Source organism: Daucus carota, chromosome 6 (assembly GCF_001625215.2).
Source record: "Daucus carota subsp. sativus chromosome 6, DH1 v3.0, whole genome shotgun sequence".
NCBI lineage: Eukaryota > Viridiplantae > Streptophyta > Magnoliopsida > Apiales > Apiaceae > Daucus > Daucus carota.
The window spans coordinates 39,443,944-39,460,502 of record NC_030386.2 but is presented as its reverse complement, the minus strand read 5'-3'; the positions used below and the strand labels follow the sequence as shown (position 1 = coordinate 39,460,502).

The window sequence follows — 16,559 nt, the reverse complement described above, 5'->3', positions numbered from 1 at the left end:
ATAACATTTGAAAACTGGAACTTGAAATCAGGATTTGTAATTGCATATATGGTTGCATATGGTTGTATTCAGTTGCATATGGTTGCATTCAGTTGATTCTATTGTAATCTAATGGCCCCGCCAGGGGCACACCATACATCTGTTGTTACTTACAGTTTTCAGTTGCATTTAGTTGCAACTGAGGTTGCAAAAGTTGCAACTGCAGTTGCAACCTCATTTGCATCATTTGCAACTTTTGCAACCTCATTTACAACTATATATAGTTTTCAGTTGCATTTAGTTGCAACTAGGTTGCAAATGAAGTTGCAACTGCAGTTGCAAAAGTTGCAACTGCAGTTGCAACCTCATTTGCAACTTTTGCGACCTCATTTGCAACTTATAGTTTTCAGTTGAACTAGTTGCAACTTTCCATTTTTATTTGCAACTTTTGCAACCTCATTTGCAACTTTTACGGCTGCGCCGCCCAAGGTTGCAAATGAGGTTGCAAAAGTTGCAAATCGTATTTTTGAAAAAAAAAATTTATGAAAAGGTATTTTTAAAAACAATGAAAAAGATGGTAGTATTTTTAAAAAAATAATTTTACAGATGGGTATTTTTAAAAAGATCCCTTTTTCTTTTCTCAAATATTTATTATTTTAATTAGTTTGAGTATGTTTCGATTTTATAATAATTATAACAATTCATTTTAATATAAATTATGATTATACGACATTCAAATTTTAAATGTTTGATAAATTACAAACATGATATATTCATTATAAATTTTAGACTATAAAATACAATAAAAACTCTATATGTATTTTAACAATATAAATTATTTATTTTATTAATAAGAAAGTTATGAAGAAATAATAATAACAAAAATCAAACATACTTAAAATCTAAAAAAATTATAGAAGCTGTTTTGACTTATTTTTTTAAAAAAATTAATACTTATAAATGGAGTTATTTATAAATGAAAGTAGTTTATTTTATGTGTTTGTGATAATTAACTTGATGTTTATAAATTAGTATAAAATTAAAAATATAATAAATTATCCTTCAGAATGATACTGTATATGGTTGTAAACTCAAATTTCAAAAATAAAAATAAATAAATAAAAAATAAAATAAAATAAAATTCTCAACTTCTCGTATTGATTTATAAGTTTAAAATTAATTTAAAAATTCTGCCCAGAAGCGGCTAAATACCACCTACCTGAACTACTGCGGCAACATCTGACATACATGTAATTTGAAGTCTAAATTGCAGGCACTATGGGGGCGTTTGGCTGAGCTTAAAAAAAGTGACTTGTTGCTTAAAATAAAGAAGTGGATTAAAATTGAGAATTTGGTTTGAACTTATAAGCTACTGTAAGTGTTTGGATACTGTAACTTATAAGTTTTTTAGGTGTTTGGATAACTTAACTTATAAGTTGATATAGTTTTGGAATTTTATAATTTTATAATATAATAATTTGCCTCTTTTAAAATATAAATAATAATAATAAAAGATCTTTTATTGATAATACATGAAATATTTTACAAATATCAAACTTTATCATAACATTGAATCACAGAACAACGAATGTAAGCAAAAATGAAAATATTCTTTTCATTTGCAACAACACATGAGAGATGGTACAAAATGCAAGGAAATCATATCAAAATATTATGTGCTGAATGGAGAAAAAAATATTACGCGGAAGTCGGAACATATCAATTGATCCTTGCATCACTGGACATGGGGTGGGTCACAGAGAAAAAAAAAGCAGAAGCCAAGTCTCCAAAAGAAGTTATGTTTTCTAGCTTATTTATTGAGCTTCTTTCCGTTAATATAAGCGCTTCATTTGATTTGCCAAACGGGAGTGAAAAAAGAAGAAGCAGACTTCTGGGCTTTTAAGCCCAGAAGTTATGTTCCCAAACGCCCACTATGTCTATTGTCAAGGGCAAACTTGATAAATGCCTATCATGGCTGAAAGTCTGAAACCATAAACTTAGATCATTGCGGTGAGAGAGATGATCATAAATGTCAATTAGTAGGGGAAATATGAACACTCGTGCCCCCATTGTTGATCTGTTAAACTCAACAGTCTATGGTTTCAAATTTTTTAACATGAATATTTTCATAGAAAAATCAGAACAATTAAGAACCCACAAATAATCTTCACTTCACAGTAAAAGCAAAAACAATCAAAAGCAGAAATTTTAACAAAAAGACACTTGAAAATCAACCTTAATATACTGCCAAATAAATCCCAACATTTCAATACATTAAAATCTTAAAGTCTCAACCAGCAACACGAGTTCCGTAGACTGCAAAAGAAAAGCAGTTAAATTATCGGGTGAAGATATTATACATGCAGGCTAGATCATCAAAAACATTTGTAATCCACGACAAGCAATTCCAACAGCAATCTTCTTTCTGGCATATTGGCTTTGCTCTCCCCCATGTAAAACCCTTCAAATTATAAACCTTCACCTGTAACAATTTTACAGAACTTAAATGCAATCACAAGTAATGAAATATAATTGTCACTTCGGCTAAAAAGGAAAACACAGGACAAAAAAGGAACTATAGTACCATCTTTATTCTTAACTCCCGAATCGCTAACAGCTCATAATACCAACTTGAATCCCGTTGAAAGAAATTTGTCCCTGCAAACAGCAACATGAAAATTTCAGCAAGCATTATAATACTTCCGGCTGGTCATGCAATAAAGATAAAGATCCCACAACTAATTTGCAAATGAGAATAAAGATGGTTAAAAGACTAGATAAGACGCATAAGGCATTTGCTTACCTCACATCCCTCTTTTGCACTTGCTGCTGTATTTTTTTCTCCTTTGGTTGCTTCTGCAGTTGCTTCTCATCAGAAGTCATATTATAGTCGAGCGGAACAAGACTCTGAGTGTAGACTTCCAAATCAAATATACTTGGTAAATTAGCAATCTTAGCAGTCTTAACTTTCTTCTTTTTAAGGTCGTACCACATCACTTTCTTATTGTCTACTTCTAGCAGAACATCCTTACGACTCTTTGAAAAAGCAAGAGGTGTAATGGACACGAAAGATCTAATTACTTTTGGTTGGTCCACCGAGAATAACTTGCACCAAGAATTTCCCACCCCGTAATCTTTCATAACCCATACATTTAGACGAACACCAAACAAGTATTCAAGTATGCAAAGGGATTTTTCGAATGTAATTATACTTAGTTGATTCACATTCTTAGTCTGAAGTCTAGGCAATGGAATCTCCCTCTGATTTTCAACCCCAAGATCGACAGCAAGAATTGATGGGCATCCCCCACTCTTAATTGTAATCCAGTGCAGAGCTCCACCCATAAACATACCCCATACTCCAAAATGCTGGAACTGATAAGGAATGTTTTTAAGGCGTTTCCATGAGTGAGTTTTTAGTCCATAAACAATGACCTTAGAGCCAGCCAAACCATGATCATCGGTCCGAATTCTCATAACCTTGTAGTCATCATTAACAGCATCATACCCAAAACCACAAAGGGAAGTCCCACCAAAGCCGAAAGGACGATTAAAATCAGCTGGTGCATCAGGCAAGTGTCTGCACTTTCTGGTTGCCGGGTTCCATATGAATATGTCTGGTTTTGGATTATACAAACAATGTAATCCATCGATATTACTCACGATTGAACAACCATAGAGACGTATCCTCAACGGATCGTCAATTTCAACGGGAGTGGCTTGTTCAAGACAATCAAAATCCACCAGGTGGAAATTGTCACCTCTAATTATAAGACCAGTATTGGTGTTGTGTTCAATAGATCGCTTAAGATGGGTCTTGACAAAGCGTGGACTATCAATAAGAGAGCACCAGGGTTTAGATACACATCTATATTGCAACAGGGTCTTTACTGGAAGACGAGATAAGATTTCAGAAACCAGAAATTCCGTCAGGTAGGGAGTCACATTCAGCCTTTGTGATTGAGGTCCATCCCTAAGTTGAACATGAAACGTCATATACATTTTAATATCATCATTAATCATTAATCACAATTTAAGAAAACAAATTAGTAAGGAAAGCAAAAAAAACATAACATAAGCAAATAAACGAATTAGTGAAACTCGATTATATGAGAACTAATCATTTAACATCTTGATATGTGATAAAAATGGGAGAACGCTTACCTCTTATTCCTCTGCTGCTGCTGTTTTTTCTTCTCTTGTGGTCGGCTCAGCACCTGTGTCCCGCCGCAACTAATATTATAGTCAGGTGAAACAAGACTCTCAGTGTAGACTTCCAAATCAAAAATTTCCGGCAGATTAGTAATCTTAACAGTTCTGGCTCTCTTCTTTTTAAGGTTATACCACATCAACTTCTTGCTATCCACTTCTAAAAGAACATCCTTACGGTTCTTTGAATAAAAGATAGGCGTGATAGACATACAGCATCTGGTTACTTTTGGCTGTTCCACTGAAAATAGCTTGCACCAAGAATTCCCCACCCCATACTCCTTCATCACCCAGACATCTATCCGAATAAGAGGGTGATACTCAAGCATGCAAAGTGAATCTGCAAAGATAACCATATTCAAGTTTTCACAATAGTTGTTCTGAAGTCTAGGCATCAGAACCTCCCTATAGTTTTCAACCCCAAGATCAAAAGCAAGAATTGATGGGGAGCCCAGAGGCGTAACTGTAATCCAATGCAGAGCTCCACCTATAAATATACCCCATGCTCCCCAAAATTGGAAATAACCAGAAATATTTTGAAGTCGTCTCCATGAGTTAGCTTTAAGGCTATACATTGTGGCCTTAGAGCCACACAAGTCATGACCGTCAGGCTGGACAATTCTCAGAACCTTGTAATCATCATTCGCAGCATCGTAACCAAAGCCACAGAGGGAAGACTTGTCAAACTCAAAAGGACGAAGAAAATCAGCTGGTGCAGAAGGTAACTTCCTGCACTTTCTCATTGCCGGGTTCCATAAGAAAAGGTCAGTTTGTATATTATACAAGCAGTGTAAGCCGTTGCATGAACCCACATCCCCAGTAGCATGGAGATAAGTCTTTAATGGTTCATCAATTTCTATAGCAGTAGTGGCATGACCTAGGGAATCATAGTCCACCGAGTAAGAAACGAAACTATTAATAATGATCCCAGGTTTAGCTTTGCATTCAATGGATCTCTTCAGATGTGCTTTGACAAAACGTGGGCTATCAATAAGCGAACACCAAGGTTTAGATACACATCTAAAACGCAGAAGATTCTTAACCGGAAGACGACATAAGATTTCAGTAATCAGATGCTCTGTGTCGCTTACGCTCAGCTTTTGCGGATGAGGTCCATCACTAAATTAAACAGTTTTAACATCAATGTCAGTTGCATTTTAAATTTTTAATACTATAATGTTTCACAAATGAGAACCAGATCAGTAAGCGAAAACAATAATACAATACTACCAGTCACAACCGACAGAAGTATATATATGATTCGACATTGTCTGTGAGGTACTCAAAAAAAGCTAACTATCACAAAAATCCTTAAAGATAGTCCTCTTGAACGAATCAACCTGGCTTTAAAAAGTTAAAGAGCAAGGAAACATATACTATACTGATAACATTAGTACATTACTATCATCACAGTTCACAAATAATTAGCAAATAAATATATAACATAGTCTCAAGATTTTACAAAATTAACATCCAACTAAAACAGCTAAAGTCTTCCGAGCACACATAAAATTGTGCCTGGTTGTTCATTTTTGAAATCGTGTTTGGCAAAATCACAATTCTAAACTGAGATTATAATATATTGACGATTCTAATAACATATCCATCTTTTGGACTTTACAAACTATAGCAACTTATTTCCAATAAATATGAAGGGCAAAACCATGTACAAACCACAACAAGTCAACAACCATCAATGTAGTACTCTATAATCATATTATGTACTCATATGACTTTTCGTACCACGTATTATCATTAGCCCAAATCCGAAACAAACATATGAGATTCCGTAACACATATTAATATTATTAATCATATTCATGATAGATGCACAACAAACGTATGACATAAGACGTGGGATTGATAACAAAAAATCTAATTTACACGGATTCGCTTATCTACCGCTAGTCAATATATTATAGCATATGACATATCGAAATAAATGCGACTTCTGAATATTGTTAATTTTTTCTTCAGATCCGAGACAAACATATGATATATTACATCACATATTAATATTTTTCTTCACTACAGATCTGCAACAAACATAACATACGAAACAAGTAGACGGTACCGTTAATTTTTCTTATAATTATTATGCGCTCCAGATCCGCAACAAACATATATGTCATAATATTTGGAGACTCGTATAACGTACTACACACCTCATAAATCAAGATCAACCAGCAAAAAATCCATAATATCGAAATATTCAACAAAAACAACATCAACGAAAGTAAAAAATAAATGAAAGTAGAACCGGGTAGCAGACGACGACGTATTGGCGTCGGAATGACAAAAAACAAGCTTCGACATCATCCTTGTTTGTTACTCTTTGAGTTTATGATCTCGCACAGTCACAGACTTACACTATAAGTTTGCTTATATATCCTGCAAAACAAACCCTATCGTACCGTTATTCAGTTCTTTTCATCATCTTACCGCGGCGTAAGCGTAACGTATGGGGTTTTAAATTTTAAATTAAAAACTATCCTCCGGGCACAAAGGAAGTAACTGTTTGTGGAGACTGGGGTTATATTTTTCAATTTGATAATATATTTTTTTGTTATTCGTAAAATTATTTTTAAGAAATTTAATATTAAAATTTCTCTCGTCTACAACATTCGAAGCTTTCTTACTCGTACAGTCGTACTACATCATGATATAAATAAATATTATAAAAATTAAATCTCAAACTGCTAACATAATAGATTTTTCAATAATGTATGAAATTTCAATATATTATCATATAGTTTTTCACTTAGAAAAAAAAATATTGACGTTAAAAAAAAAATTATAAATATTAAATTTTGAATAACTTTATTTAAAAAACAAATATAATTCATGAACAAATTAATGTTTGACTTGGATTCAGGTTGTTTATTAATGAGTCAATCTTGAACATCATCATCGGCTGGGTTATAAAACTCAGCTGGCCTAGACTCATTTCAAAAATTATTCAATTCAAATAAGTTCAGATAAAACTTGATTAATAGTGTATACTGTATAGTATGTTATTCTTCTGGTTCAAGGAATGGCAGATAATATTTTATCCGAGGGATTTAGTTGTCTTTCTCTTTCGCATGCTATCATTTTTTTTTTTTGAAAGAACTCCTTCGTATGCCATCTAAGTGAAGTAATACGTGCAAATCGATACGCGAGCTTTTGCACAATTATACAGTTAAATTGCATATTTTGGTTTTTCTATTCGAAACGAGCTTTGTGTAGTCTTTGTTAATGTACCGCTTCAATGCCAGAGTTCAGTTTGTAGGTTCTTTAAATGGATAACTCTGTATGAGATTCCTTGTACAAGGATGTTGAGTATATTTACAATCCTTTTACTAAGGATTACAAGGAACTGCCAGAATCAATGCAATATGTTGAAGAAATCGTGTTGTGGGGATCCAGAGAAGTATCATTCACTTGTAATGCTAAATTTTATACTGTCCAGTACTGATATAGCAAAACATATATTAAACCAGAACACTTGAACAGAAGACCTTAATAGAACCAGATAATCTCCACATATTAACATAGCAAAACATAAATTAAACCAACAAAACAAGTATTGTAGACCAACATTTGGCATTTAAACCAACAAAACCAGTACTATGCATAAGCATTAACTACCAAGTGCCAACATATCCAAAGAAAATAGAGTTCACTGGGAGAAGATAATTACATATGCATATTAGTTCATCGGAAAACATTGAAATTTAGACGAGAGATTCCAATCTTCTTTCCACCACATTGTCTCCTCTGTGCAAAAACCATAGAATCAACCTTAAACATTTTTTTAACACACTTTACACACACACACACCATTGCAGAAAGAAAGTTAAGTTACCTTAATCTCCTGTTATTGCTAATAGCCAGCGTCTCATAAGACTAATTTGAATCCCTTTGAAAGGAATTCGTCCCTACAAAAAGCAACAATCCAAAATTTGCTAACATAATCCTTCTAGGTTACTCATGTGATTGAATCAAAGTATTAATCAAAATCGATTATATGAATACTAATCAATCAACGTCTTGATACGTGACAGAAATAGGAGATCACTTACCTCTCATTCCTCTGTTGCTGCTTTTTTTTCTTCTCTTGTGGTTGGCTCGGCACCTGCGGCCCGCCACAACTAATATTATAGTCAGGTGAAACAAGACTCTCAGTGTAGACTTCCAAATCAAAAATTTCCGGGAGATTAGAAATCTTAACAGTCCTGGCTCTCTTCTTTTTAAGGTTATACCACATCAACTTCTTGCTATCCACTTCTAAAAGAACATCCTTACGGTTCTTTGAATAAAAGATAGGCGTAATAGACATACAGCATCTGGTTACTTTTGGCTGTTCCACCGAAAATAGCTTGCACCAAGAATTCCCCACCCCATATTCCTTCATCACCCAGACATCTATCCGAATAAAAGGGTGATACTCAAGCATGCAAAGGGATTCTTCAAAGACAACTATATTCATGTTTTTACAATAGTTGTTCTGAAGTCTAGGCATCGGAACCTCCCTATAGTTTTCAACCCCAAGATCAAAAGCAAGAATTGATGGGGAGCCCAGAGGCGTAACTGTAATCCAGTGCAGAGCTCCACCTATAAATATACCCCATGCTCCCCAAAATTGGAAATGACCAGAAATATTTTTAAGTCGTCTCCATGAGTTAGTTTTAAGGCTATAAATTGAGGCCTTAGAGCCACACAAGTCATGACCGTCAGGCTGGACAATTCTCAGAACCTTGTAATCATCATTCGCAGCATCATAACCAAAGCCACAGAGGGAAGACTTGTCAAACTCAAAAGGACGAAGAAAATCAGCTGGTGCAGAAGGTAACTTCCTGCACTTTCTCATCGCCGGGTTCCATAAGAAAAGGTCAGTCTGTAGATTATACAAGCAGTGTAAGCCGTTGCATGAACCCACATCCCCAGTAGCATGGAGATAAGTCTTTAATGGTTCATCAATTTCAATAGCAGTAGTGGAACGACCTAGGGAATCATAGTCCACCGAGTAAGAAACGAAACTTTTAATAATGATCCCAGGTTTGGCTTTGCATTCAATGGATCTTTTCAGATGTGCTTTGACAAAACGTGGGCTATCAATAAGCGAACACCATGGTTTAGATACACATCTAAAACGCAGCAGGTTCTTAACTGGAAGACGACATAAGATTTCAGTAATCAGATGCTCTGTGGCGCTCACGCTCAGCTTTTGGGGAAGAGTTCCATCACTAAGGTAAACAGGTTTAACGTCAATATCAGTTGCATTTTAAATATTTAAAACTATAATGTTTCACAAATGAGAACCAGATCAGTAAGCAAAAACAATAATACAATACTACCAGTCATAACAGACAGAAGTATATATATGATTCCACATTGTCTGCGAAGTACTCAAAAAAAAACTATCACAAATTTTTTTTAAGATAGTCCTCTTAAACGAATCGACCTGGCTTTAAAAAGTTAGAGAGCAAGGAAATATATACTATACTGATAACATTAGTACATTACTATCATCACAGTTCACAAATAATTAGCAATCAAAATATATAACACAGTCTCAAGATTTTACCAAATTAACATCCAACTAAAACAGCTAAAGTCTTCGGAGCACACGTAAAATTGTGCCTGGTGGTTCATTTTCGAAATCGTGTTTGGCAAAATCACAATTTTAAACTGAGATTATAATATATTGACGATTCTAATAACATATCCATCTTTTGGTCTTTACTCTCACATTTTTTCAAATTAACTTCTTGGCTGGACCGAGGTTGATTTAATTATTTTTAACTCTAATTTCCGAACCAGGCTTTAGTCCATGAACGTCTAGATTTTTAATAATTCTCCCTCCCTCCCTCTCATTTTTTTCCCAGTTTTTTTTGCATTGTTTTCATAATTTAATTTTAAGATTTTCCTTTTCTGCACAGATATTTAAACATTAAATTTTCATTAAGAAGAAAATTTTAAAATAATTTGTAAAATTTTATAGATATCTGTGCGTCAAGCCTCAGTCCTCGAGTTAACAATCCATGGGACAGCGGGAGTAGCTATATTAATTTATCGAGATTTTACTATATATAGTAACGGATTTTTGGCGTAACAATACATGAAACCCTAGGTAAAAAAAACTTCCACGAGCAGTTATTTATAGAATTATAGTACACAAGCATCGGATCCACGATTACCAGATGCTACAAACAAACTATAATATAAACATTCACCACACAATAACAAAAATCATAAAATTCGGTGAATGATAAGATTTGATCTGAACCTTGAAGAAGACGACGACGTATTGGGATCGGAATGACAAGAGATTAGCTTGGACATAATGCCTGTAGTTCTCTTCTCTCAGTTGGTGTGCTTGACAAGATAGTGAAAAAGCGCTCCAAAGACTCTTTGTTTTCCCTCTCAAAATGTATAAATAAATAAACAACTGAGTGGGCCAATGCACTTATTTGGCCCAATGCACTTATTTTGGCCCAATGTACTTTTTATTTCTTCAATTTGTTTCACTTTACGATTTTTGTTTTATAAAATTATTACTAAAATAAAATAATAAGTAATATATAGGAAAATTTGCTGAAAATCACGTTCTTATTACTCATAAATAAGCCTCTTATCATATGTTTGAGTTCCTTTAAATTTTCTTTGTAATTACATATGCAATCTTGATTTTTTTTTCTTGATTAAATAGACACAAATTTAACTGAATTTTACTGATTCTTTTATATAATTAAATAAGCCGAAAATTTGTTCTAATAAATTATGTGTATTCAATAATAATAAGTTTTCTGATTGTTGGATCAAATGCCAAATGGTCAAGAATAAAAAAAAAAGTCTTTCCTATCCAGTTTTATTTTTAGCTGGATGGGAATTGCTTTCCAGCTAAAAATTATAGCCAGAAGAGAGATTGCTTTCCAGCTACAATTTTATACATCCAACAGCTGGGAAGATGATGTGCTTTCCAACTACAATTTTATACATCCAACAGCTGGGAAGATGATGGCCGATCAAAAGATCCATGGCCATCAATGGACATAGAAAGTATTCCATGCTCGAATACATGTGATTAGAAAGTTTTTATTGTCATGTCACAGTTAATTTTGAAAAGTTTGATTCAACAAAAACTCTGAAATTTGGACAAAAATAAAAGAAAACACCATATTTTAAAGAGATTCATAAAATCTCCGGATAATCCATCATAAATTAATATCAAACAAATACCACCGCGTTTCACAAAAAACACAAACTAAACCAAGAGAAAAGAACTAATATATAGTAGATCAACCGCCATGTGAACATCAGAACATATCATCTCCTCCATGCAAAAATACCTGTGAACAAGAGAGTAATTATTTACTTAAATAATATAGAAACACTACAAGAAAAGCATGAACATGAACAGTACATAATCTAGACTCTAGTGCTGAACTCCACCCATAAAAGTATTCCATGCTCCAATACATGTGATTAGAAAGTTTTTATTGTCATATCTGAGTTATTTTTGAAAAGATTGATTCAATAAAAACTCCAAAATTTGGACAAAAATAAAAGAAAACACCATATTTAAAAGAGATTCATAAAATCTCTGGATAATCCATCGTATATTAATATCAAAGAAATACCACCACGTTTCACAAAAAACACAAACTAAACCAAGAGAAGAGAACTAATATATAGTAGATCAACCGCCATGCGAATATATCAACTCCTCCATGCAAAAATACCTGTGAACATAGAGCAAGTATTTACTTAAATAATAAACACAAGAAAAAGCATGCCGGCAAGCCGTCAAAATCCCTCTGTATTATTATCTGCATAATAATTAACGAGCTGCATTACCTTCCATTTTCTTCTTTTCTTAACTGCTAGTTTCTCACAACACCAACTTAAAGCCCTTAGAAAGGAATCTGTCCCTGCGCAAACAACATATGAAATTCAAGCCGACATTACTTCTAGTCAAGTTAAATATGAAGATCCAACATATCATAATTTTGTTATACAGTACAAGAACCTAGATAAGGAAGACAAGAGGGATTAATTTGTTTACCTCTCATTCCTCTTTTGTTGACGCTTCTGTTTCTTTTCTTCTTCTGGCTGCTTCCCATTGCAACTTAAAAAGTAGTCAGGTGGAACAAGACTTTCAGTGTAGACTTCCATATCATGAAACACAGCTGGCATATTAGCAATCTTAACCGTCCTTAAATTCTTCCTGTCAAGGTTATACCATATTACCTTCTTGTCACTCACTTCTACAAGAACATCCCTGCGACTTTTTGAAAAAGCAAGTGGCCTAACAGACAGAGAAGGACTAACTAACTGTGTGTGCTCTAGTGAAAATAGCTTGCACCACGAATTTCCATCCCCATAATTATTCATCAACCATACGTCTATACGAATGTCAGCTTCGAGTAGGAGCACACAAAGGGAATCCGCAAAGGTACATAGATTCAACTTATTAGATTTCTTGAATCGAAGATTAGGTAATGGGATCTCCTTATAATTTTCAACACCAAGATCAAAAGCAAGAATTATTAGGCAGATTTCAACACCCAGAGTCGTAACTGCAATCCAATGCAGAGCTCCACCCAGAAACATACCCAAATCTCGAACTATTTGGTAGGGATAAGAAATATCTGGAAGCCTTTTCCATGAGTCACTTTTTAGGCTGTAAACTATAACCTTCGAGCCTGCCTCACGACCATCAGGATGAAGAATTCTCAGGACCTTGTAATCATCATTAACAGCATCATACCCAAAGCCACGTAGGAAAAACGGATCAACGCTGAAAGGACAAACAAAATCAGCTGGTGCTGTAGGTAACTGCTTGCACTTTCTCATTGCAGGGTTCCAAATGAAAATATCCATCTTCTGTTGATACAAGCAGAGTAAGCCATTGCACGAACCCACAAGTCCAGTACCGCGGAGAACACTCCTAAGTGGTTCATCAATTATTACAGCAGTAGAATTGTCTTCCAGAGAATCAAAATCCGCCAAGTAAGCATAAAAACCTCGAATAACAACACTCCTATTTTTGTTGCATTCAGCGGACCTCTTGAGATGTAATTTGACAAAACGCGGACTATCAATGAGAGAACACCATGGTTTACAAACACATCTACATTGCAACAGAGTCTTGACCGGAAGGCGATCCAAAATTTGAGAAAGCAGATCGTCCGTCAGGTACGGGGTCACATTCAGCATTTGTGTTCGGTGAGGTGATCCATTGCTAAATTAAACAAGTAAATTGTCAATCAATTACAATTTCCTATTATCTTCATCAAAATTTCGAAAACGAAATGTAATATAACGACAAATTAGTAAAATTATGATTCATGTTAATCAATTTTAGCAGATGCCAGAACACACATTAATCCATTTATTCAACACACACCTCAAAACCCTAGTTACAAAATTGCCCAAAACCCTAATTACCCTGGGTAAAAAATAGCACAAAACCCTAGTTAAGAGCTTGCCCAAAGCCCTAATTACCGTCGGTAAAAATTGTCACAAAACCCTAGGTAAAAACTTACGATTCCTTAAAAAAACGATTACGATAATAATAATGTGACAGACTGACAGTACAGTGGGGTTAGAGGAATAAGAAAGAGATGAAACCTGGAAGTTGACAACGACGTCGTGTAAGCATCGGAATGAGAAGAAAGAAGCTTCGACATGATTAACTAATCTAGTTTCAAGAAATGTGAATCTTTATATAATCTGCATCTCCAGGTGACCGTTGATCTGCCCTTGATTAAAGGAAAAGACTATCGGGATATTTTCATGGGATGCACGACAGCAATAATCATTAACTTTTCATAATAAATTTTGATGGACAATGCTAGAGACCCTAAAAAAAATTCCCAAAAATTTTTATCAAATGATGTGGTAAACAAGTGGCTAGTTATGATTGGGTGATTGATAAATCTGCAGGGGGTCTCATTATTATGGGAGTGAATTCAGCGAATCAGATTTGGACACATCATTTGGAAAAAAAAAATTTGGGACAATTTTTTGGGGTCTCTAGCATTTTCCAATTTTGATTGGTGAGGTAATAGAGTAATAAATATGTTGATGGCTTTTTTATTCACCCCAACTCCTCAGGTAAAAATAAGTCATTAGTGGGTGTTTTTTGGGTGCAGAGATTAGAAAAATGTATTTTTATTCATGAATTTCAAGTAAATTGAATTTATATTTAAAAGTAATGTAAAGTTGTATTTAATTAAAGTTTATATTTTTTAAAAAAATTATGATGTGTTTAATTCAATTTTATATTATTCAATTTATTTTAATTTTTGAAATTTCACCATCATTTATTAGATCTTGAGAATCTGTTGGCTCCGATTAAAATAATATATAATTTATTAAATATTATAGATTATTTATTCTTTTTAAAATTTCGATCGATACTTGATAATAAGTACTAACTCTATTTAAATATGTTAGTATTTCAAGTGTTGTAGGGATGGGCATTCTCTCGGCCCCGCTCGACCCCGATCCAATCCTCGCCCCGTTCGGGTCGGGAATTCGGAGATTTTTTCGGGAGTGGGGCGGGGATCAGGGAAAGTTTTATAAAAAATTCGGGGATCGGAGCGGGGCGGGGATTAGTGTATACGCGCCTCGATCCCCGATGGTATATATACATAAATAATAATATATTTATATATATTATACTAAATCAATATACTTATATAAAGGAGAAGCGAGGGGCGTGTAGGTGGCGCCTCTCACATCGCTCCGTTCTATTTTTCTAATTTTTTGGAATTTTCGGATAAAAAATACCAAAAAATAGAACTACCTTTATTAGTTTCTGGTATATTAGAAGCAAGTTTCAGAATCTGATTTTGATTCAGATTATTTATGGAATATAGTAGCTTGAAAGTTTTAATTTGATTTTGTTTCAGATTATTTAATTATGGAAAAGACAGATTATTTATGGAATATAGTAGTTTGAAAGTTTTAATCTGATTTTGTTTCAGATTATTTAATTATGGGAAAGAGTAGCTTACAAGTCTCTCTGCACCTATAAATACCCCTATAGATTGTAGGGTTTTAGATCATCTAAACACGACTTCCTCTCTCTCAATACCACAAACCTACCTCTCTCTCGTGATAGTTCTCTTGCTCGATTTCTAACTCGGAGGTGCCGTTCTTCTGTAACGATAAGTGAAGGCTGTTTATACAGTATAAAAAAAATAAAGGTTGTTGCAAGCAAAGGTAGTTATATAGACCGTTATATTGGAGTCGACAAATCCAAACACGGGAAAAGAATACAGTCTTGACATGATATTGACGTTTGATATCAATAAATTGACTATTAGTGATGTATGTTTGTTGGCTATTCTTTTATAATATTTGTTTTGTTCATCGGACATGTTTGTTGTTAATTTTTATATGATTTACTTTGTATACAGGAAAACATTATTTATGCAATATCTGTTTGCTCCGTTCAAACAACTTTTAAGAGGGTAGTTATAGACTTCTATCTCACATATTTAAATTAGATGTTTTTGTGCACAATCAATCCAAAAAAATTGGAGGAATATGACAATGTAAGAACACGACTGCTTTTCAAAAAAAAAACAAAAGAAATTAAGATTCGTCATGCTTTAAATTGTTTTTTTATCAAACTTTAAATTATTAATTACGTGTACAAATTTATTTTCATTTTTTCACCATGAATTATAGACCAATTTTGCAATTTTATATATTAGTATTGGTATTACATCAAGATTTTTATAATATAAATTTACTTTATCCTACAAATATTAATTTTACAACATTAATATATTTTTTATAGACAACCACAAAATTATTTTATTCTACAAATACTAATATTGAATCATTAATATAATTTTTATAGACCGCCGCAACGCGCGGCTTCTCAACTAGTATATTATTAAAAATAGATACCTTTTATGTTTCAAAAAAAAAAATAGATACCTTTTATAAAGTTATTAAAAATAAAAAATAATATCCATTTTTATTGATCGATTATAATTTTATTATAATATAATATATTTATAATTGTAGAATCGTCGTTTATTTATATTATATGATTTGATGTTGAAAATATGTGATAGTATCATTTTATTAGTATATTAGGAGTTAGTGGTTTTTTTTATTAAAAAATATATTATATACTATAAAGTTATTATTTTTCGTTAAAAAATAAAATTCTCTAAATCCCCGCGGGGATCCCCGTTTCCCGTTCGGGGCGGGGATCGGGGAAGAAAAGAATTTCCGTTCGGGGTTCGGAACAGGATCGGGTATTGGATTCGGGGATCGGAGGCGGGGTAGCACTCCCCGACCCCGAAGTGCCCCGTGCCCATCCCTAAAGTGTTTTGAGTATATATTTAAATATTTATTTT

At 33.6% G+C, this 16,559-nt stretch overlaps 3 protein-coding genes across 3 annotated transcripts; all 3 read right to left on the bottom strand.

Moving 5' to 3' along the window:
• Positions 1-2,202: 2,202 nt before the first annotated feature.
• LOC108225591 (uncharacterized) lies at positions 2,203-6,633 on the bottom strand. The gene is made up of 5 exons (XM_017400498.2): positions 6,449-6,633; positions 4,144-5,307; positions 2,783-3,952; positions 2,564-2,637; positions 2,203-2,461 (listed from the first exon to the last, which is right to left on the bottom strand). The coding sequence occupies exons 1-4, from the start codon at positions 6,505-6,507 to the stop codon at positions 2,598-2,600; spliced, it is 2,433 nt and encodes an 810-aa protein (XP_017255987.1). The 5' UTR covers positions 6,508-6,633; the 3' UTR covers positions 2,203-2,461; positions 2,564-2,597.
• Positions 6,634-7,703: 1,070 nt separating this feature from the next.
• On the bottom strand, positions 7,704-10,572 carry LOC108226584 (F-box protein CPR1-like). Its single transcript, XM_017401564.2, has 4 exons — positions 10,460-10,572; positions 8,253-9,416; positions 8,036-8,108; positions 7,704-7,947 (listed from the first exon to the last, which is right to left on the bottom strand). The coding sequence occupies exons 1-3, from the start codon at positions 10,513-10,515 to the stop codon at positions 8,069-8,071; spliced, it is 1,260 nt and encodes a 419-aa protein (XP_017257053.2). The 5' UTR covers positions 10,516-10,572; the 3' UTR covers positions 7,704-7,947; positions 8,036-8,068.
• Positions 10,573-12,234: 1,662 nt separating this feature from the next.
• LOC108226360 (F-box protein CPR1) lies at positions 12,235-13,410 on the bottom strand. The gene has a single exon (XM_017401303.2). It carries the CDS (start codon positions 13,390-13,392, stop codon positions 12,235-12,237), a length of 1,158 nt encoding a protein of 385 aa, XP_017256792.2. The 5' UTR covers positions 13,393-13,410.
• Between the last annotated feature and the right edge of the window lie 3,149 nt (positions 13,411-16,559).